Genomic DNA, 23124 nt, shown 5'->3' on the forward strand with positions numbered 1-23124 from the left:
CATCGAACTAGTATCGGAACGTCGATTGTGCCATTCACAGCGAACGATAGCCCGATAACGATTGTTTGGCATTCGCACGGCACGGAATCGTACAGTACATTTACATTGCAAAAAAAAAGCATAAAACAAAGTTTTAAAACAATTAAAAGCGACCCAGCCACGGCGTATTATTAAAGAAGCAGCCCACTGTTGATGCCCCAACCGCAGCAGAGCGCGGCGCCCAGCGATTTGACGGAGTAGCAGCGCCAGAAAGCAGGGTTCGCAGGCAGAGGGGCGCAGAGAGAGAAAATGTCACGCAAAGCAGCAGCAGCAGCAAAAGCAAAAGCAGAAGCAGCAGTGCAAGTGGAAAAAGAGTAAAGAAAATACTCAGGGGATTAGGGATCAGGGATCGCGGATCTCGCCACTCGAATCCTGATCCTTTGGAGCGCAGCAACCGAGAGCCTTTGGCGGCACAACCGATGGGCATCATCATCACCTGCTGCAAAAGCCAGCGAAAGTAGGAGACAACAAGGGAGCACTAAAAACTAAAACATCCTGGCCGGGATTGCTGAAAGATTAAGGCTTGGATGTCGTCGGTAACTGAGTGGGTTATCCTACGTTGGGACTCCCCTAGCAATCCGCTGCTGGCACCATGCAAAGCCTGGACTCCTCATGCCAAGAAGCCGACGTAAGATGGGGTTTTCTTTACATTTAAACCTATTAATTACTTTGTATTCCCTTTAGTTTATTATAAATGACACGCTCAAGAAGCTAAAGGGCTCCAGCAATGCGGACCATGTCCAGGGTCTAACGGTCCACGCCCACGGCTCGGGCGTCGTCCACCAGACGCAGTTCGTCCAGTACCAGGCGGGATCGGGATCCTCGCCGCAGCTGCAGCAGCAGCAGCAATCCTACCATCAGCTGCCTCCTAATCTCCAGCAGCAGCAGCAGCAGCAGTTCGCCTCCTCGAGCAGTAAATCCTATCTGGAGACCAGCCTACTGCAGGCCATACCACAGATTCCTGCCCAGCCGCCCATTTGCATCTTCGATGACGACGATTCGCCCACCGAGGGAACGGGCGGCTCTTTGGGCGGCCTGCTCACCGAGCCCACCTCGGCCACGCCCAGCGGTTTGCCCACTGCGATTGCTCCCTCGCCCTCCAGTTGCTCATCCTCCACCACCACGCTGTCGAACTTCAATTCGATCACCTCGCCCTCGCCGGTGGTGCCCGATCTGCTGCTCTCCACGCCGCCGGGCGTCAACTCCAGTCTGAGCAATAGCAGCTCCTCGACGAGTAAAAAGTCCGAGAAGCGGCCGGCATCGGCACAGCACCTGCACCATCATCACCTCCACCAGACGCACAATCATCATGTTTTGGCCTCGCCCACATCGTCGCCGAACAAGCGCCAAAAGTCCAACAGCAGTAGCTCCTCTAGTCGCAGCTCAGCTCTACCCGCCGCCGCCGCCGCCTCAGTCTCCACGGCTACCTCCTCCTCCTCGTCGTCGCGAGGCGCTGGCGCCGCCGCCGCTGTCTCCTCCAACAAGCCACCTTCCTCCGCCTGCCAGTCGAGCGGGAGCAGCAGCAAGTTCTTCAATCTGCACGAGAAAATCAAGGATCTGTACCTACAACTGCTGAGCAATGACCTCAACTACTTTGCCGAAACAGGGGTATGATTTTAAATCAGTCAAATCAGGGCTCTGAAAATAACACACTCTGTAAAAAACATGTTAAATTTTAAAGTTCAAAAAAGTTATTGACATGTGTGTAAAAAATTGTAGCTTACATTTGTTAGGAACATAAATAACACAGTTTATTTGTGTTATTTACCCGACGTGTTATTAACATTAAATTTAATTTTCATTTGTGTTAAGAACATTGTGTAAGAAACACAAGTGAGCTGTGTGTGCCAACAATTATTTTTCAAATTTTAACCAGGGACCGTAAATAATTGTTATTTGAGATTTTTATTTTAAAAAGACTACTGTGATATTTTGTTTAAAACGTCAAAAATAACCTTTTTACTCTTGTCCACAAAGTATATGCATGTCAACAAATCTGGAAAGCAAATGAACTGTTATTTGTTTATGTCTACAAAGTGCATAAAAACCAGTTAATTTGTTGTTTAAAACTTGTAAAAATTTTAGTAGGCCTTTTTAAAAAAAAATCTCAAATAATGATTATTTACACACATGTCAAAAACGTTGCTCACACAGTAAAATACCATTTTACATGTTTTTAACAAGTGTGTTAAATTCCGAAACCTGGTCAAAATATTAACTCTGTTTAATGTCTCCTTTGCCTCTTTCAGCTAAAACAACGCACCCGCTCTTTTACACTCGAACGTCTGGTGGAGCGCGAGAAGCTCAACACAATAGTGGTCAACCTGTATCCAGGAAACAAAGGTTATTCATTGGCCCTGCACTACGATGAGCACATGCAGCTAAACCCGCAGACGAACGAATGGTTCAATGCAGACAAGGACAAAAAGCCGCCAGCGCTGGACGAAAGTCACTCAAAGGCAGCGGAGGCCAACTTTGGACTCGTGGAAGTGCTGCGTTGGCCCTACGAAAACGATTTGCTGCTGCAGTGCATCGATCGCGAGATGCTGCCGGAGTTTCTAATGGATCTAATCGGCGCCGAAACGGTCAGTTTGTCGGACAGCGAGGGCACACGGGTGTACGCCAAGCCGAGCGTCTTCTATGCCGGCTGCGTGATTGCCCAGATCCGCGACTTCCGCCAGACATTTGCCACCTCAACGAATATCTGTGATATGAAGCACATTCTGCTCAGGCCAACGAACGCCACTTTGTTCGCGGAGGTGCAGCAAATGGGCAGCCAGTGGCCGGCGGAGGATAAGCTGGCGCTGGAGAGCCAGCTGGTGTTGGCCACGGCGGAGCCGCTGTGTTTGGAACCGGATCCAAGCATAGGGCGGCAGGCCATCAATGCGCAGCATCAGCGTCAGCTCTTCAACTCCCACGAACTGCGGCGCCAGATGAAGAAGTTCACCCAAACGGCGATTAATAGGAAGCGCAAGTTGGATCAGTTTACCCATCATCATGGCCTCGAGTTGTGCGATTATCTGGCTCGTCTGCGCCAGCGACCGCGAACGGGGAGCAGCAGCAGCAGCGGCACAGCCACGGCTACGGCGCCCACCAATAATCCACTGGTGGGCGCCATGCTCTCGTCGTTCACCTCGAAAGTCCCTCGACGGCCCCACGAGGTCATCCGGCCCATTCGTCCGCCCACACTCGAGTATCCCGCCAATCTGAAGGTGCCCGAACACGTGATCAGCGTGGAAAAGTATGCCAAGGCCTTCGAACCGCTGAATGAATTCAGTGAGGCCTGCAAGGATGGCTGCCAGCCGAACTGCCGGCACAACTTCCAGCCGCAACTGATAGAGGAATATGTGCTGGAAACAGAGCGCGAGGCCAGCGAAGGGCGAAGGGCTTTATATCACATTAAGCTCTCCATCTTTCAGCGGCCCTCCGATGCCGAGTATCTTGGTGAACTGTATGTGGATAGAGATTATCGGGAAGGCGAGCGAAATGGCGAATCTTGCCGCTTTGCTTTGGGCACGCGGGTGCATGCCAATCGATACATTCAGCAGTTCCGCGAGATCTTCACCGAGGAGGGACGCAAGGCGGTCAAAATCACGCATTTGATACCCGGCCATGTGCCAATTGTGACGCACACGGGTCTGACGAATGAGCAGCGCATCCTGTTGCAGCAACAGCAGCAGCAGCAACAACAGCAGCAGCGACAGGCTCAACTGCAGCAGCAGCAACAACAGCAGCAGCAGCCACAGCAAGTTGTGATTGTAGGCAATCCTCAGCAGCAACAGCAGCAGCAGCAACAACCGCAGCAGCAGCAACAGCAACCCCAGCAACAGCTATCCGCCACCGTGCATCATGTGGCTTTGCCGCGTCAACAACTAACGCAAAAGACTCTGAATTTGGCCGGAAGTAATGTCATCAATGTACAGCAAAACTTTCGCCAGCAGCCGGCGCAACAGCAGCAGCAGCAAACCTACACAATTGAGGCAACGCAGCAGCAACAACAGGCTACAGCCCAGATCGTCCCGCAACAACAGCAGCAGCAGCAACACATTCACCTTCAGCAGTTGGCCACCGGCAGCAGCAATTCCTCCACAACAACTCACCAGGTTAGCCTGAGTAATGGCTCACTGGTCCTCGTGCAGCAGCAACAGCCGCAACAGCAGCAGTCGCAACAGCTGGCACAGGCACTGCAACACTCTGGCATAACCATCCAGCCGGCCACCATTCAGCAGCAGCAACAGCAGCAGCAAGTCAAGGGCACAACCGTCGTGGGGGCAAATTCCGCATTGCGTGCCCAGCTCAACTCAAATGTGCCAATTCTGGTAAGTAAAAAATTATTAATTTGAATGGATTCAATGAATTACTTTGAATTTTGTCTTTGAATTTAAAAGAACTGAATGAATTTGAATTTTGGGATTAATTGAATTAAATGAATGAATGACATGAATTCCGAAATAATTCAAACGACAATTTCTTTTAAAGAACAAAGGGCCATAATTTTGTGATTGAATCTACATGAATTTTATTAACTATGCAGTTAACATTGATTTCTTAAAAATATTCCACTTCTTGTTCTTAAGAAAAAGCACAAAAAAATCTGGCAAATTCAAGAAATATATAAAAAATATTCATTCAATTCTAAATTAAAAAGAAAAACATTTAATTTATTAAACAACTCCAAAATTTCATGGCATACTATGATAAAACAAAAATTTAATGATTCACGCAGGGCTCTAAATTGGTACAGAACTTTCCTATTAAAATATATTCCTTTTTCCAACAGCAAACGCAGCTGAAGGTTCAGCAGCAGCAGATATTGCAGAAGCAACATCAGCAGCAGCAACACCAGCAACAACAACAACAACAACAGACAACTGCCACTAGTAACAACAACAATAATAACAATATGAACAACAATACGGCCATACACCCAAATCCAGCAATAAATGCCATAGTGAACAGCATTATGAACTCTGCCAATCAGTACCAACAACAGCAGCAGCAGCAACAACAGCAGCAACATCAGCAACATCAAAGTGAGTTTACCTCTGGATTAAAAAATATATAATAATATTTAACCCCCTTTTTATTAATTTACAGCGGGCAACACACAAAGCAACAATAACAACAATAATGGAGGCAACAACACCACGGCAACAACACTCAAAAACTCCAGCAATGCATCGATTTTAAACCTGCTTAATAGTGCTCCCGCTGCCATGACCAGCACACCGGTGGCCAGTGGAACATTCACCTCCTCCACGGGCCAACAGCAGCAACAACCGCAGACTTTGACGCTGGTGCAGCACCAGCAACAGACGACTCCCACCACCGCTGATGCTGCCACAGCCACTTATGTCCAAACCACCCGTGGAACACCCACGTTGGTGAGTGCGCAGCGAAAGCAGCAGCCCAGTGAGGTGCTGCAAAACTTGTTGAATGCCAATCGAAAGACTACGACAACGTTTCGTACAAATTCCGCTGGCAATTTGATAGCAGTTAACCTGAATCAAGCGGGGCAGGCGCATCATCAGCAGGCGGGCGATGGAAGTCAGACGGTGAGGGTGTCCATGTCGGCACTCGCCTCGCAATTGGCCTCTCCGCCGGCGGTGATGACGAACCCGAACAGCACCCACAGCTACACAGTGATCTCGTCGGGCAATAGCGCAGCGGCGGCGGCGGCAGCAGCCTGGATTCAGAGTCCAACGGGTCCCGTTCAGCAGCGAATTTTGAGCACCCTGCGAAGGGACAGCACCACGGCGCCGCCCAACGCAATTGTGGTGGGCATGGCCGCCCCTTCGCCGGGCAGCGATTCGAATGCCTCGAATGCCAGTGGCTTTGCGGTGCCCAACAATCTGGCGTCCACTTCGAGTGGCGGTGGTGGTGGTGGAGCTTTGTCTGCACTGCTAACCAACGCGGCTACGCCCTCGCCATCGGGTTCGGATCACTCGCAATCGTCGCAGCAAAATCAAGCGCTGCTCGAGAGGCTTAGCAATGTGACCTCCAACGTTTCAGCCGTCTCCATGCCACACATGTCGCCGCAACAGCCGCAGGCGACGCAGTTTATTACCAAAACTATAGTTCATTCGCCCGCCACTTCGTCAATACACTCGCCCATGTCTAGTCCGCATCCGCAGCCCTCGGCGTCGCCGCAACAGCAGCAGCAACAACAGCAGCAACAGACAACCGCTACTCTCAACCTGCAAGGCATCAATCTTTCCCAGCTCCAAGGAGCCATGGCCAATTTTGCCGGCCTGCAGAACGTGCAAGTTCAGATACCCGGCTTCACGCAACCCATTTCGCTGCAGTTCTCCGGGAATAGTTTGCAGCAGCAGCAGCAGACGGGAAATGCGGGTGCCACGGGTGCTGCAACAGCGCAGGGTCAACAGCGAAGTGTCCTGGTCTCGGTGCCGGTTTCCAGCCAGCAACAGCAACTGCCACACACGATAACACTGCAGACGCAGCAGCAGCAGCAGCAACATCAGCAGAACCAGCAGCAGCAACATGCCCCCCCAACGGGCACTATTGTAAACCTGCCTTCTGGTAATCCAGGCAGCCAAACGGTGGTCATAACGAACAATGCCGGCGGAGGAGGAGTTTCGGCGGGAAGCAGCAATAGTGGGAACTCAGGCGGCGGAGGAGGAGCCGTGCTAACTTTACCCATTGGTGAGTAGCAGGAAAAGGAGAGGAGAATCTTCGGCCAGGCCGTAGAAATATGTATTTGTAACTCTCGAAATGGCTAGCTTTATTTATATATATTTACTCGGAGACCATTATATTTATTCGTAACTCTTTTCTTTTGATTGAACATGCTTAATTTTGTTCTCTTCTGTTTCTGTTTCGTTTCTCGTTTACAAACATATCATACAACACAAACCCGTTAACCACTCGTTTCGATTTCGATTCCTCATGCAACCCAAAACTAATCCCGAACCGAATTATATGTGTCTTGTGTGTCCTAACCCAAAAATGCCATCAGTTTAAGATTAGAGAGTCCATTATGTATAACCTCTGACCTTGGACATTTCTCATTTGCCACCTGAAAAAAACAAGAACCAAAACAAACAAAATCAAAATCTCCCCGCACACCTCTCTCTCTCTCTGCTTGCAGCTCAAATAGTCGGTGCCGGTGTTCAGAAACTAAATCCTCAAACAATACGTACCTCAAATGTTGGTGGTGGTCTAGGTATCGCCCAGCAGACGGTTCAGCAGACGGTCCAGCAGACGGTGCAGCAGCAGCAGCAGTCGCAGGGCGGCAACAGCACCGCATCCATCCAGCTATTGGGCACCATTCAGCCGCGAGCACGCAACGTCCAGGTGGTGGGCACCAAGCAACTGGCCAGCAGGCAGCTCATCACCACCCAACGGCAGATTGGTGGCTCCACGCTCAAGCTGGCCACGACTCCTGTGAACGGTGAGTTGGAAATAGAGCCCTGCATGAATGGATTCAATGAATTATTTTGAATTTATTGTTTTTTATGAATGAATAAGAATTAATAAGAATTTTGAGTTTATTAGAATTGAATTAATTAGAATTTTAAGTTTAATTTTTGTACAAAAAATATTAAAAATCCTAACGTTTAATATAAATTTATTTTTAACAAATTTATTTTTCTTTTTAAAAATGTTTTCTTTGCTAAAAAAAATATTTGAATTACAAAATTAAAATTACACACATTTTAGGTGAAACAATATAAGTGCCTTAAAAAGAATTCTTTAAAACGTTTTAAAAAAGTTTATTGGTACTAGAGCCCTGCATGAATGGATTCAATAAATTATTTTGAATTTATTGTTTTATATGATCGAATTAATTAGAATTTTGAGTTTAATAGAATTGAATGAATTTGAATTTTGAGTTTAATATAATTGAATAAATGAATGGCATGAATTCCGAAATAATTCAAACGAAAATTTCTTTTGAAGAAGAAAGGGCCACAATTTGTCATAAAATCTGCATGAATTTTATTTACTAAGCAGTTAACATTGATTTGTTCAAAATTTTCAACTATTTGTTTTCATAAGAAAGCACAAAAAAATCTGACAAATTCAAAAAATTCATAAAAAGAATTCATTCATTCTTTCAATTTATTTCACATAGAGTTCAATTAAACAAATCAGAAATATCATGGCGTACTATAATAAAACAAAAATTTAATAATTCACTCAGGGCTCTAGTTAAAAATGGTTCTTTTTTGATGGACTATAATTCTAAAAACTGATTTCTTTTCTAGCCGCCAATGTGGTGACCAGCAGCGCCAGTCTAAGCACCACGCCAATTGTGATGTCGGGCCAGAAGCTGCAACTGAAGACGGTGAAGGCGCCCGTGCAACAGCAGCAGCAGCAACAGCCGATGCAGCAGCAACACCGAATACTCAACCAGCAGAGCACCGCCACGGTCTCCTCTCAGACACTGCCCAGTCCCAACCAGGTGCAGGTGCAGCAGCAGCAGCTGCAGCACATACAGATCGCCGGAAGGGCCACCACCGCCGCCTCGGGGGGAATCAGCCAAAGGACACTGACTGCTTTGGCGGCGGCCAAGCAGCAGCAGCAACAACAGCAACAGGCTGCCGTCAATCGACGGCGCTCCACCACCGATGCGACCAAGTAAAGGATGTGGATTGAAGTGGCCAACGACTGAGAACTGAGAGAGCGTTGTGTATTGCTTGATATTATAGTTTATGGTTACCTCCTAACTATCACTACTATCGTACATTGTATACCCATATTACTATATATGTTTTGATGTGTAATCGTAAGTGTAAATTGCATGGGCAACTCAGCCTGGCCCCCCGCTTTTCGGCTCTACCGACTGCGCTTGTGTTAATTGTGACCCCCTGGCGAAAACGAATTAGGTGTAGAAGAGGTCTTAATAATATTTATCTAGTTGTATATACGCATATATATATTGCATACATGTATATGTATGGAAATTGTTTCAACATGTCCCGCGCCCAAAACGCCATTTAAAATACACAAGAAACACCTATCAATTTGGCTCCCAACTCCAATTCGTTAAGTCCTAACACTAGCTCATTAAGCGTGCTAATTTTAAGCTGTAAATCAGGGGAGGAGTCGCCGAAAACAAAAGGAAAGCAATAATATGAGGAGGTAAAATCAACAAAACACGTAAATTAATTGTAAAGAAATTCTAATTATTACGATTACGTTTAGCTAAGTGAGAGAGAGAGCATGTGAACCGGGATGGGGGTTCATTTTAGCAATTACAAATAATCATATTGTACTATTAAAATTATTATTGCTAATTATTTAATCGATTGCTTAGCCTAAGTTCACAAAAAAGAAGTGAAACACACACACACATTTTAGTTTGTAATGTACAATTCGTAGCCTCAACCAATTTAGTACTTCCAATTGCAGAAACATTAAAAAACGGAAAGCAAAATACACAAAAAGTCAAAACTTATTTAAACAATTTATTTGTAATAGCGCAATGTACAATGAAACTAGAGACCAGGAGCAGATGAAGGTCCTTGGACGAAGGAAATTGCAAACGAGAGTCGAGTAATGTGTAAAAGGAAACGCTTTGACTATACAAATTTGTTTTTCAACTAAGCCAGTTTTTGTAGATGGAAATTATTTATTTAAGTAACGATTTTATTTATGTTACTACTCTGCTGTAATTGTTTAGCATTGTTTGATTCAGCTGTACAACACTAAAACTAAACCTCTTCATTGAGCAACAAGTAAAAACGAAACGAAAGTAAAACACAAATTAACCTCACCATTTACCCGTATTCCCAACCGTACCCTACAAAACACACTCAAGCATAAATTACTCAATGTTAATATTAAATAATAAATGTGATTTAAGAAGAATAAACGAAAAAGAAAACATGGTACTACGTAAACCGAATAATAAATGATTGAAATTGAAAGCATAACGAACTGGGTTACTCAAGCAAAGAACTGGCCAAAAACCTGAGTACGAATTATGATACATACGTGTGGTCTGATCAAATGGTTATTGAAACGTAATTCAAAGATTTATTAATGTAATGCGGAGCAATCTAAGCAGCAGCATAAGATATTTATAATATATATATGTATGTAAACACGACAAACCACTATTAATATAAATGTGTAATTTCAATTCAATAACTGCTTATCAAAATACCTGACTGTAGAAACTTTTCATTAAACTGATTACGAAGAAAGCTCTTGAGAAATACTAAACGAAAATATAAATTACGACAAAAACGAAAATAAGAAATAAAATAATGAAGCGCCGACAAAGTCAAAGCAAAAGCTCCGTTAATTCAATAAAGTGTGAAATTAATTATAAAATCGAAACAGTCTTGTTATTCTAAAAAAGTTTTGAAATAGGCAGGATTTGATGATACCTTTCCTCCACTGAAAAACATCCGAATAATAGTCAAAAAAACAATACTTTTTTACATAAAAGTAATAATTGTTAAGCATATCTAGTAACAAGTACATTCACAGTTAAATTATTCCCGATTCAGCAGCAGATTGGGATAGAATCGTAGCCCCTCCACCGACTCATCGCGACACAGTTTGCCCAAACGCTCGGCCACCAGCAAACGCTCCTTGGCCAGCAGCAGGGAGATGCCCAGCTGCTTGGCCAGTTCCTCCACAGCCAGCGATTCGGCAGCCTCCACCTTCTCCAGCGTGTCTACGGCTATGAGGCCATCATCATGGGACTCCAATTGCAGCACCCTGGCGCCACTGGGAAAGCTGCGCAGGCGTATGGGACCACTGAGCTGCTCGCAGGCGTGCAGTAAATCTTCAGGGGAAAGCAGTTCCAAGCCACGGGCACGATTCACTCGGCAGTAGACGTCGGCCAGGGACATCATGCCTCCTTGCTCCTAAAAGAGAAAAATCAATAAAATTATAGCCTCAGAAATGCTTATTTACACTGGTCGGCATAATTATTTTGACAGATTTGAATGTTATCAAGTGTTGAATGAAAGTCAAACTTCCAACTTTTTTTCTGGGGCTTAAAACAAAAATGTTGTGATGCAAAGTTTTTCCTTAATCAAAATTAATAATAACCGCAAAAAAAAAAAATTCAAAATATTTTTCCTTGTATTTTTTATTGTTTCTTTGAATGGAACGATCTCAGTAAAATTTTTTATGAAAAGGAGGAAAAAGCGGCTAAAATTGTAATTTTTAGCTATTTTCAAAAAATCAAAAAAAAATACAAGGAAAAATATTTTGAAATTTTGTCTACATAAATTGTCTAATTTTGTAATTTTTCAAAAGGGTGCTTAATGGGTTAAGAACATTGTAGTGTCATTTAGACGGAATTAAAGTGCTCTTTCTATAGGTTTCTATTATAAGTACAAAATATGAGTAGATTTAACTTTAAAATCTGTCAAAATAATTATGCCGACCACTGTAAAGTAAGAAACACCCACCTCAATCGGATCTAGCAGCATCTCGCAGATCTGACGGGCTAAACTGCTAAAGTAAGCCGAATTGCTGGTAAAGTTGTCCCTTGTCACGGGATCATCGATGCCCAGGCTCATGAGGTAGGATTTGAAACGCACCGTCTCATCGTCGGATATCTCGCCCTTCTGCTCGCGTATCTTGCTGCTGATCGTCTTGGACACACCCACCATGTCCTTGGCCATGGCCATCAACACGCTGAGATCTTGAAAGGCCAGAGCTATGTTCTCATCGGTGGCCTTGGCCTTGGCCTCCAGATGCCGTTCAATGCCGCCGATTCCTGTCCTTTTCTGGATGCGGGCCAGTCGATCGTTGACAGCCTCCGATGTTGGACTGCTCGCGAGTCGGTTGACGGTGGTCTCGCTGGTCAGGAGGATCTCCCAGACGCGGGCATTCAGCGTTTTCCGCAGGGCACTGTGAAACTCAACGCTCAAGCCATTTTTGCCCGACAACTTGATGTGCGTGGCGCGACTGGTGTCCAGTGGACCAGGTGCCTTATCCGGCGCTGGCGGACGGAGGTGCATGATTATGCGGGTCTTGCGGCCAAAGAAATTGGAGGCAGTCGTCTCCTCGCTTAGCGATATCACATAGCTGAGTGGCAGGCAAAGGGTGACGGCAGCCCGGGCAATTTCTCCAGGACGTCCCCAAAAGAGGCGGTGGGTTGTGAGCACTATTTCGCCCTCTTCGAATTCGGTCTGTAATATTGGGAGTTACTATTTAAGTAGGGTTTTTGATTGGGTTAACTTATTAACCAACCTTTTGGTCACCATCGTAGATTTTCACCTTGTTGTCGCGGCTGACGAAGGTTTCATTGGAACTCAAACGGGCCTCAACGTAGGCGAAGCGATTCATATTTCGGCTATTCTATTATTTTATTTTTGTTGTTGTGACATTGGTTCGAGATGACCTGCTTCGCGTGACTCCTCCTTAGAGATGGTATTTATTTTGTACAGTAGATATTGGTTAAACAAAATTCACTTTAAAAAAAATAAAAATGTTACAACAAACATTTTAAATTTTAAAAAATTGTATTGCGTTTTATCCTTGTAAAATTCCTGTTCGTATTTTAATCCCCTCCAAATCGGTGTTAATGATGAATTATACCTTGCATCTGTGAAACAATTTTTTTTTCCGGAGTGACGGAAAATTTGTTGGAAACAAAAAATGTTGGATTGATTTGAACTTTTGGAGCTAAAATAACATTTTAAAAGATAATTTTTGTCTTATCATCTTTAAGCTATGCTATTTAAATGTATTTTTTTATTTTCTAGGACATTTCTATTATTTCTCTATAGTAAAATGACCACAGTTCATTGCAATCTTCAGCGATATCCAAAGAATCGCGAAAAACGAAAAGTACAGAAATTAATAGCAACCACAGAAATCTTTTCGAATCATGGATAATTGAATTTTTTATTAATATACGTAAGCATTCAAATTACGCTGGTAAACTTATTTCGATCACGACATGACACGAAGAATAAACGGTCCACCGTTAACGCTCCCCCACTAACCAGTGTTGTTAAACGCTCGACCAAAGAGCCACAGCACCGCGATTTTGAGAAACCACCACAAATGCAGCATCGGTCGCGGGAACGTCCACATTGGCCGCAAACATCGAACATATGTTTCAAGTCTCTCTCAACTTTCGACCGCAGCGGAACATCGAGCGCACGAAATCGGAATAATCGCCAGTGAGCCAAACGCCGCGTGTGATCGAAAATCCGGAAAGCCAAGCTAAACAAAATCGAGGGGAAGCTGCGAGGTAACTGAACGCCACCCGCCCCCCAGCCACGCCCCGCGGCCGTGTGATAACAAAGATAATGCAATAAAAGGCAATAAAAGCTGCGAGAGAGCCAAGAAACGTGACCCAGGCAAAATTTGTTTGTTTGTCTGCCTCCGCTTGCATATACATATACCGAGTATAAACGTGCGTGAGATTGTGTGTGTGTGAGCAGTCGTCGCGATAGTAGTAGTAGTAACTCAGCAAACAACAACAAATTCGTCTCGCGTTTTTTTACAATAATAATTTAAAAAATTACAAAATTGTATCCCCTATCCCTCTCTCTCTCTCTCGCACACACGCACGAATATTACCCCCGGCGCGTTTTTCGTCTGTCTCACTCTCGCAAAGGCGGAAGAGTTAAACAAAAAAAATAGTAAAACAAAAAAAAGAAAATAAAAACCAAAAACTGCCACTGTCGCTGCTCAAAGATTTGTGCATTTTTTAAGGTAAATCAAAGTGAAATGCCATGTTTGCTTAGGATCGGTTTAATTAGTCCGGAAAAGCTAAGCTAAACCCTGGGAAATATCACGTATCCCCGGGCGAATTTCAATTGTCCCGTTTTATTCGCTTTTCATTTGAGCGCTATTTTTTTTTGCTTGTTTGTTGGCTAGCAATTTGAGGTCTCATTATTGTTTGGCCTTAAAAATGTTGTAAATTGTATGAAAAGTCTAGTATTTAGTGATTTTAGTGGATTGTGGGTCTTTGTGTGTTTTTTTGAGCGGCTTTTTGCGCAGGCAGCGCAGTCGAAAAATCACTCAGAATCGCACTCACATGCGCACACACAGTTACACCACACACGCACACACTTACAATTGTAATACACGGACGCGCCCCGGTCGCGACAGCTAACGGCACTTTTCATGTCCTCTCTCCGCTCTCTCGTTCGTTTTTTTTTTTCGTGTGCAGCTTCATTTGCCACCAAAAATTTGAAAAGCAAACAAAAGTAATGGCAATTAAAGTACAGTGAAACAATCCGTAATGATATTGTTGAAAAATGTTTTTGTCCCTGCGAAGTTTTACAGAAATTTAATAATATTTTAGATACTCAGTAAAAATTTTGTTTCATATTTTAAAATAGTTGTTTATCATGGGATTCTTATAATAACTGTAAAAGTTAAGAACACCTTTGTTGAAAATCTTGTTGAAAATCAGAAAGTTCTTATTACTAATGACTATAAATCAATTTTTATTATCAGAAATAGTATTAAATTATTAAAATAGTTTTTATAGTTCAGATATAGAAAGATAAACTGAAAAATAAATGTTCTTATTGCTTATCAGAACAAAGAAATCATCTAAAGTAAAATATTTTATGATCAGAATCTATAAATAAAAAACAGAAATAATTGTTTTTTAAATACTAATAAACTTAAGAAAGTTATAACCTTTTTTTTGTTTTATACAATGAATACAAAAGAATTCTTAAATTAATTATTCATAGACAAAGAAACCACCCAACAAATAATGTTTGTTGATTTCTCCTCTCCACTCTTACAGTTCTCCACAATGTCCTCAAATCTCATTTAAATAAGTAAAAAGTGTAATAAGCGACGTGAACAACACGCAGCGAAAGGAATAGCGTTGAATAGAAGCACGCCAAACAGCAACAAATGGCCAACAATTGAATGGCGGCCATCAGTGGCCCCCCAGCGGCATCCATTGAGCAATCAACACCATTTCTCCCACATCAAATCAAGCACCACTACCACCACCACCAGCACCGCCGCCACCTCAGCCACCACCGCCAGAACCACAGTCCAAACCACCACCACCACGGAGCAGCCACATCCACATCCACATCCACAGCCCAACTGAGCCGCAACCACTGAGCTCCATCGCCAGCGAATACCAGAACCGGGTGCAGCTGCTCGAATTATTTGGAAAACCCGCCGCGTAGTCCATCAATGAGCGTTTCGATGTCACTGGTACAGGGTGGTGCTGCCGGTGGTGCGCCACAGGGCGCCAGCGCAATCTTGGCCGCAGCGGCTCCCTACTATCAACCGCCGGCCGTTCCCCAGGATGTCCAGCCGGATCGTCCCATCGGCTATGGAGCATTCGGAGTTGTCTGGTAAGTAACATCTCCAGATCGCGTAATCCAGATTAAAAGCCGAGGGTGTTGCTATGGTGTAGAGCAATTTATAAGGTTATTTTCCGGGTTGTTTTGGTGGGAGTCTGAAGATATTCCGCTGAAATTGGCAAATGAATGGTAGAACCATGTAGTAAGGGATAGGAAACATATCTTAAAGGATTATATAGAGCTAAAACCTTGGATTCTATAGAAATTACAATATTATACTTAAATTATACATTAAAAATTCAGAAAATATAGAAACTAAATATGAACTATAAATGTATTCTGTATCATTTATAATAAGTATACATAAAACACATGTTTTATACAAAAAATTATATTTTACTGATGGTATACGATCATAATAATCATACAAATTTGCCAACAATATGATACAAAACCTGTTTTTCTGTAAAAAACCTAATCTTATTTTCTTTGGCTTGACTTCACAAAATCCTGTTGAAAATAATTAATACTGAGATAAATGTTTGTTGGAAAAACCAGTTATATTCTTAAAGAACTTTTAATTTATTAATTTTATTTCCTGAATAAGTTTCGACGAGGAAATCAAAGTAATCAAAATTCTTTATGACATGTAAGGACTGACAACATTTGTTTCTTTAGGCATTTACAAAGAATGGCTTATTTTCGGGTTCCTATAATCCTTATAAATAGGACATCAGCAAAGGTGTTTTATAAACAATCTACCGGCAAAAGGGTATTTGCAGCATCGGTACCTTTTCGTGCTCCCTTGCCGCTTTGCTATGTGCTTTTTTGTCACGGTCTCGCCGTGGGTTCAGCAACCTTCTGTTTAGGCCTTTGATTCTGTAACCCTTTTGATTGTGTTGCTGCTGTTGCTGTTGATGTTTTGTGCAGCAGGCAACGTCAACATCCTCGTACTCATTTCGATTCAGAACCTCAGTCCCGAGCCCGAGCTATCCTTCATGGTTTTGTGCCTTTGTGCATTTTTCAACGCTGTGGCCCCCTGAGGGTGGATTTTTCCTATAATATAGTATTTCTTACCCTAAGCGCGCTGGCTCTTCCCCTCTCTTTGGCCTTTTTCGATTTGCCCATCTCTCCGTTCCTCGGCCTCCTCTCTTTCTGCCTTTTTTCTATCCCCTTGACTCTTTTGATTTACATTTCTGTGCAAAATATTACATTAATTGTTGCTCAAACGGGGCTAGCTTCAAAAATTTGTTTGTTTTTTCTTCGCTCACTGGAAGAGTAAAAACTACAAATTTAATATAATATAGACAACATAAAATTTACAGATGATGAAAAATATGATATTTAATGTTCTCTATCTTTCTTTGACATAGGACAGCTTTAAATATTAAACGTTCGTGTCGAGTTGAACAAAAGCCATGCGATAAATTCCATCAATTTATTATTTAACGTGACTTCCTATCAATTTATTTGTAGTGTAGCCAGAAGTTTGGCAACGCTGCATTTACAAATTTCATTCACGTGTAAAACGGCATTTCCGGCTATAATCAAAACGCAAAGTGAGGCCAGTTTATCGGGCGGGTTTTTCGAGGAGTGGTGGGGTGGGTGGGGTACGAGTGGTCGGGTCGTCCGCAGGGAAGCCAGTGAAAAACTGGCACACAAGGGGGCCGATGGTTTAGGCACAAGGAAGTGGAAGTCCGAAGACGAGCCACAAGTGGAGGAGCCAACAGAAAGGCAGGCAAACTCTCTAGAAGCTAGAAGAGGCCCAAGAAGAGGCTCAAGTATATCCCTCGATACCTTCCCTTTGAAGCACCATAAAACCCCGACGACTCCCTTTGGCCAACTGAAAGTGGAACCCGCAGAATGAAGTCGTTGACGTTTGGATTGGCTTTGCCAAGCAATCAGTAACCACCACTAGTTCTACCAGTTGCAAAATATTAATTTACTGTTGAAGTTAGTTCAGTTTTAAATTATTCAAGGTTTTTAAAAAAAGTTTTAATGGCAGTCTATTTGAAAATATTACATTTTTGAATATAAGATAATTATGGTTGGTTAAAGTTTATGTTTTTGCAAAGTTTAAATAGACCAAACAAAATTGTATAAAATTATGGGCACATAATTTTCTTGTACTAAAAAAGTTCAAAGTTATGGAAGTTGGACTATATACATATATCTAAAGATCCTGTCCTGCGAATGGGAAGTGAATGGAGAGCGACTGAAACTTAGGCTGGAATGCAATCAAGCGTTAAATTCAAGTGCCAAATGTCGAACTTGTTAGATGCAGCCGGTCAGCCTAGGCTAGGAAATGTGTTTTTGTCGCTTTCTGTTTTTTGTTTTTCTGTTTTTTTTTGTTTACGGGTTCTTAGTTAAAGGTGGTGCCTGTTATTGAGGGGCGGTGCGGAAAGCCCGAAAGCAGGTGAAGCGTGGTTTTTCAGGTGCGGAAGGAAGTGCCCCGCGGATGGAGTGGGGCAACGCAAAAAGGTGGCCCAAGTCGTTAAGTAGTTCTTGTTTTAGAGTGAACTTCTGCAACGTGGCCACGTTAAAATAGAAACTTTAACAAAATCCGCTTATAAAAGTTTTTGGGCAACATTAGTTGGTCGTGTTTCTTGGAGAAATTTTCGATTAGTCAAGGTGTTGCAATGTAAAAATTATTGTAAAATTAGGAAAATATTAGAATTTTATTACTATGAATCACTGAAAGATGGCTTCCCTGTGCAATTAACTAAACCCCTTTGATTTTAACTGCCTGCCCCTCCCAACCATAAACACTTGAAGTGCTTCTAATAAAAACCGAAATCGATGCTTAGTGCTAGATTACTCAATGTATAATTTGTTTCCCAGAAATGGCACTCTTGGGAAGAAAAAACGACGACGCAAACGAAACAAGAACAAAAAAACATTTAACCAATTAATCCTAGGCAAAGTTCTACGAAATTTCCCCAATGCAACCGACTCGAAAGAGTCAAGAAACGAAAGAGAATTATATATATGTATGTTTATATAAAGGTATATATTTGTATCCGAACCGTAGGTATGTATGTACGGATGGCGGGCGACTCAGGTTGCGCAGCAGTCGCAGCATAAGAAATATGCTATAAGGTATCCCAAAAGACGAGCGAATGAGCGAAGATCTTTGGGCTTTACTTTAAACTACCTGCAACTGGTTTTGGGAGGTGCGCAGGCAGACGACGAACCGAATGGACGGAATGGACGACTGGACAGCCCGGCAGAAGGTAGGAAAAAGACAGTGTAAACCTTTTGCCTGCATCGACGAAACCCGCTTCCTGCACGAATTGTGGCCGGTGGACTTCTCGACTCAACTCAACTCGCCTCGACTCGAGTCGACTATTCGGACCTGGACCTCCAGTGCCTGGCATCCCCAGTGCCTCGGCCCGGTCAGCCTCTTGGCAAGGTGTCTTCGGTCTAGGCTCACTCAGTCACTAACTCACCAACTGACTCTCGGCTTAGCTTAGCCAGTTCCTGTTATTTTTAGGCTCTGAGCCCGGCTTTGGCTTTGTTTTGGCCAGAGTTCCCGGATTCCCAGTTCCCTGTTCCCCGGGCAACAGACTGATTTGGTCAAAAACAATTTAAAACACTTTAATGGCCTTTATGTTTTATTGTTGTAGTTACATTGTGATTACTTTCGAACATAAAGTTAATGAAACTAATCAGAGGACCTTTGGTTTTGAAATACTAAAATTAAAAGTAGTCAATAATAGTTTTATATCGAGGGATTTAAGCCCTGAACACATCATAAATAAAAATTCAGAGTTTTTGGGTTCTTTAAGAAACTTTTTACATAGTTGTCTTTAATTGACCTGTTTTATTGTTGTAGTTACATATTGATTACTTTTAAGCATAAAGTTTATGAATACTAAAATTAAAATAATAGAAAATTGTTTTGTAACGAGGGATTTATCATCATACATTTTGGTATATATATATGGTACAAAGATGTCTTTAATGGCTTTTGTGTTTTATTGTTGTAATTACATTGTAATTACTTTCTCTGAAACTAATCAGAGGATCTTTAAAAGAGTAGAAAATATTTATATAACGAGGGATTTTACAGCCTTACCCCATCATAACTTTTGGTATAGGTTTGGGTCCATTAAACTATCCTTATCTTTAAGAAGCTTTCCACAACATCTAATGCCTAATGAATATTCAAGGGTATTTTAAGACCAAAAACTTTTTGTAAAGTCTGGGCTTTCCCACTCCACAGATTCCCCCATCTGATTTCTATTGGGTCGCAAATCCTGTGCTAATCTCAGCCGGGGAGTTCAGTTCCCGCATGGTGTGTGTGTACCTTTTGGGCCGCCGCGTCCAACCACCGAAAAAGATGTGTGTGCGAAAGGCCAAAAACGAAAGCAGTGCAAATGCATAGTTTTATTTACGATTCTCCTCATTCCTTCTCGCTAACAATACCCACTGTTATATGCCATCCACTCTTTTTGGAACAGCTGCTCTCGGCTGATTTTGATGCCCTGATGCTGATGCTGATTCGGTTGTGCCCCTTCCATCCAGAAATTCCCTATCCTGTTTTTGGTCTTTTGCTGCTGCTGCGGTGGTTGGTTGAACAACCTTCGCCCGTTTTTCAGTTATTTTGTCTGGCAAACTCACACATGTGCACACGGCCAGACATTTACAGGATATGGTTGTGTCGTGAGGTCCCGCATATGTTTTTTTCCACTCTCGCGAGTGCAACATCCCGAATAGAACCGAAAACCGAAACCCAACCGTCATCATCATCATCGTCGTCGTCGTGAACCATCCCCAATTTATTTTTTCCGTCTGTTGCAACGACAAAGTTTTTCCAAAAACATTTTCAATTCCACGTTTTCCGTTAGGGGAACACTTTTCACGTCTGCCCCTTGCATGTATGTATGTTTGACTTTGAAAGTGTTTGAATAATTATCCTGTTTTTCCTAGCTATCCGTGGTTTCCTTTCGATGCGATTTCTTTGCATTTCCCCCCTCCTGATTGCTTTTTGCAGTTGGGCCAAAAAGGGCGCTCAATTGGTTTATGAGTTTTTCATCAAGTTTTTCTTGAGCTTCATCCATTAATTGGGTTCGTTTTGTGTTGGCTAAGGGAAGGCTATTGATTTTTGTTCGGGGTTTAGCAAACTAGTTTTTGGCTGATTAAATTTGTAAAGGGTTGGTCCAATTATAATTTATTCTGCAATTTGGCATGGTTGTAAGGGTTCGCTGAAGTTGATTGATATAGTTGTCTTATCAAGAGGAAAAGAAAATGAAATAAGCATATTTCTAAATTTATTTTCTAATTTTTTTTGAAAGGAAATTTGAACTTTTTAATGTTGATGTTTTTAGATTTCTTTATTGTAATATCTTATTGAGTTCTAAACTATCATCAGTCTTTGGATAAGCGAAGTTTGGCAACATGGCCTCAGGACACGCACAGGTCCTACATTTCAGGTAGAGTTCAGTGAAATCCTCCACTTATTCCTCTATTTTTCGGGTGAAACATTTGTCCTAGGAATAGAGGGATTCGTGCTGAAAGTAGAAGTAGGAGTAGGAGTAGGGACAAAAGGGAATTACGCACGCAATTTTGTCCACAGCTTCATTTTAGCCCTGGCAAAGATACAGATACGCAGATACACATGTGTGTTTGCAGCTCACTTGCTGTGGCCAGCTTAGTTCACTCGAACGGCGTTCTACGGTTCAAGTGAAGCGCAAATGTATCTTTGAAGTTTATTTTGTACTATACCCGACCCGGCCCTATCTGCCCCTCTAGCACCTCTCTTCCGAAACCCCGGCTTTGGGTATCGTGTAACAAAGTGTGGCAAAAGGGAGCGCAAGAAATAATGTTGCTGCACATGTGCGTGTATCTGTATTCCGTATCCCGTATTCTGTATCTGTATCTGCTTTGCGGCCCAGCCAGTTGTATCCGTATCCGCATACGTATCTGTGCGTGTGCCTTTGCGTTTTACCAGTATCTTGAAATAATTTTCACTTGGACCGCCTGCGAGCTGCGAGCGCCCCAAATGAAAAATAATAGTCAACCAAGTGCCACCAAAACGTAAAAAGCTTCCATGGGTTCTAAGTTGGGATTGGTAGACTGAGAAAAATGTCTGAAAAAATGGGAAACATTAAAAGTATCTTTTTTTCCAACCTTTTAAATACCATTTGTCTTAGTTCTTCGGAAATTGTAACAGATATTCTAAAGTAAATATTAAACATTAAAATTTCGTAGTAAAAAACTTAAGATGGTTTTTAAATGATGATTAAATATTTCTTTGTACAATGTTATTAAGTTTAAAATATCAAATCATCAATAAATTATTTAGGGAAAACCTTTTAATGATTAAAAAAGGATTAAGTAATATTAGGCATATCTTTTCTCTCTGTGTAGATACCACCTCAAGCAGGTAGCGCCCCGCTAACTAACCCTCTCTTGCTGCGTGTGTGCCAAATAAATCATCGTGTGTTGGACAACAGAACGAACGTTGAACGCTCCTCTTGCCCATTTCCCCCCCTTTACCCCCTTGCCAACCCGACCATTGAGTGGAGTTCAACTGTTCTGGTGTGCTCCTACCTTAGAGCTGCTCGTAAAGTGCATTGGAAAACTGAAATAGACAAGTCGAGACAGTTGGACACACCGAAACGGGCTGAAGAGGGGACAAGGGGAGAAGTCAGTCTGTGTGAGGGGTCCCAGCCCGGGGCGGTCAACTCTACTTGAACCCGAACCTAATGAAGCCACTCCGGGTGAAGATACTGCAAGGTAGGGGGCAGCAAATAAAGTAAAACCCATCGGGCTGGAAGAGGAGGAGCTGCAGGAGGGTGCTGGGGAAACTAATTAAGTTTTGCGTCAAACTATTTGCCTCGAGGGGCCAAATGGAAAAACTATTCGAAAAGTGTTGGAAAATTTATGCATTTATGTGATTTAGGTTTGGGGAAAGGAGCCAAAATAAGTTTAAGAACGTAAATAGTAAGGAGAATGTTGTTAAAAAAAAGAATGTAATGGAGTGTGAAATAAATAGAAAATCATAATAATAAATTTAAAACTATTTCCCCTAAGTTTTGAGACTGTTTTAAAGAATGACCAATAAAAAAAAATCATTAAAAGAATAAAAAAATCTCTGAAACCTTTAAATCTTAGGTTTTCAGCAAAAACTCTTTGCACAACAAATTAAAATCTAGATTCTCGATTCGTGCTAATTAAGCGCTATGTGACACCGTCTTCTCCATCAACAGGATCAGCTGGAACCGACCGACCAACATCCATTTCCCACCTTCGGTCCATTGTTGTGGTGGCTCTTTCTTGAAAATATCGCATATTTAGCACAATGGAAAACTCTTTTTGCTGCTGGCACGACGGCACAAGTCACTCAGCCGCAACGAGAAAATCGTGCGAGCGTTTAATGCGGCTGGCAAGCTTACTCGCAATGCTCGCAGCTGCAACTGCAACAGTAACAGAAATTGCAACTGCAACATCAACTGCAATAGCAACTTCTGCAACTGCAACTGCGGCAACAGCAGTTAACTCTCTGCCATTGTCTGGATTCCCTTGGCTTCATCCTCTGCAGCATTTGCCGCTGTTTATGCTAAATGAGGGTTAACGCAAAACCAAAAGAGCAGAGACGAAAAAAATATATTTTCGAAATTAGCTGTATCTTTAGCACTTGAAAACTTTATTTTTGTTTTTTTATTACATCTAAAAGGTTAAAAATCTATATAAAATGATAACTCGTTTATAAAATATAATAAAAGAGGTGAGCATATTTGTAATTTAATCTTTTAAAATACAAGAAATAGTTTTCTGTGCAAGTTTCAACTGTAAAATGTCTGCGGGCCCTCAACGTCTGTTTAAAAATATTAAATGAAAGGAAGGTGGA

At 42.5% G+C, this 23124-nt stretch overlaps 3 protein-coding genes and 1 long non-coding RNA gene across 7 annotated transcripts in view; 2 read left to right on the top strand and 2 right to left on the bottom strand.

Moving 5' to 3' along the window:
* Positions 1 to 57: 57 nt before the first annotated feature.
* Spt20 (transcription factor Spt20 homolog) lies at positions 58 to 9456 on the top strand. Of its 2 annotated transcripts, XM_017156362.3 has the most exons (7): positions 58 to 667; positions 724 to 1647; positions 2289 to 4358; positions 4820 to 5072; positions 5137 to 6702; positions 7148 to 7450; positions 8268 to 9456. In XM_017156362.3, the coding sequence occupies exons 1-7, from the start codon at positions 632 to 634 to the stop codon at positions 8642 to 8644; spliced, it is 5529 nt and encodes a 1842-aa protein (XP_017011851.3). In that variant the 5' UTR covers positions 58 to 631; the 3' UTR covers positions 8645 to 9456. The 2 variants fall into 2 exon arrangements, with proteins under 2 accessions (XP_017011851.3, XP_070071251.1); XM_070215150.1 differs by lacking the exon at positions 8268 to 9456 and having other exon boundaries at positions 7016 to 7156.
* A 559-nt stretch (positions 9457 to 10015) lies between these two features.
* Vps36 (vacuolar protein sorting 36) lies at positions 10016 to 12384 on the bottom strand. The gene is made up of 3 exons (XM_017156365.3): positions 12223 to 12384; positions 11436 to 12161; positions 10016 to 10883 (listed from the first exon to the last, which is right to left on the bottom strand). Exons 1-3 carry the CDS (start codon positions 12316 to 12318, stop codon positions 10506 to 10508), a joined length of 1200 nt encoding a protein of 399 aa, XP_017011854.2. The 5' UTR covers positions 12319 to 12384; the 3' UTR covers positions 10016 to 10505.
* A 702-nt stretch (positions 12385 to 13086) lies between these two features.
* Positions 13087 to 23124, top strand: part of nmo (serine/threonine-protein kinase nemo) — a 72246-nt gene continuing 62208 nt past the window's right edge. Inside the window, exons 1-2 of one of the 2 annotated variants that reach the window (XM_070215152.1) lie at positions 13087 to 13698; positions 14750 to 15320. In XM_070215152.1, coding sequence (XP_070071253.1) covers positions 15157 to 15320 — 164 coding nt within the window. In that variant the 5' untranslated portion in view covers positions 13087 to 13698; positions 14750 to 15156. The remainder of the gene's footprint in view (positions 13699 to 14749; positions 15321 to 23124) is intronic. The other variant, XM_070215151.1, reaches the window with a different exon arrangement.
* On the bottom strand, positions 14748 to 16704 carry LOC138913002 (uncharacterized). 2 transcript variants are annotated; one of them, XR_011418567.1, is made up of 2 exons: positions 16347 to 16704; positions 14748 to 15438 (listed from the first exon to the last, which is right to left on the bottom strand). It is a non-coding gene; the product is annotated as an uncharacterized lncRNA (long non-coding RNA). The 2 variants fall into 2 exon arrangements; XR_011418566.1 differs by having other exon boundaries at positions 16061 to 16704.

The sequence above is a fragment of the Drosophila takahashii genome, chromosome 3L, assembly GCF_030179915.1.
Source record: "Drosophila takahashii strain IR98-3 E-12201 chromosome 3L, DtakHiC1v2, whole genome shotgun sequence".
NCBI classification, from domain to species: domain Eukaryota; kingdom Metazoa; phylum Arthropoda; class Insecta; order Diptera; family Drosophilidae; genus Drosophila; species Drosophila takahashii.

Bases quoted from the DNA above. Each gene is read 5' to 3' on its own strand.
- Spt20 (XM_017156362.3), top strand. From the start codon at position 632: ATGCAAAGCCTGGACTCCTCATGCCAAGAAGCCGAC. The intron at 1,648-2,288 runs GTATGATTTTAA...TGCCTCTTTCAG, and splicing joins ACTACTTTGCCGAAACAGGG to CTAAAACAACGCACCCGCTC. The intron at 5,073-5,136 runs GTGAGTTTACCT...ATTAATTTACAG, and splicing joins GCAACATCAGCAACATCAAA to CGGGCAACACACAAAGCAAC.
- Vps36 (XM_017156365.3), bottom strand. From the start codon at position 12,318: ATGAATCGCTTCGCCTACGTTGAGGCCCGTTTGAGTTCCAATGAAACC. The intron at 12,162-12,222 runs GTTGGTTAATAA...CCAATATTACAG, and splicing joins TCTACGATGGTGACCAAAAG to ACCGAATTCGAAGAGGGCGA. The intron at 10,884-11,435 runs GTGGGTGTTTCT...TTTCTCTTTTAG, and splicing joins TGCTGCTAGATCCGATTGAG to GAGCAAGGAGGCATGATGTC.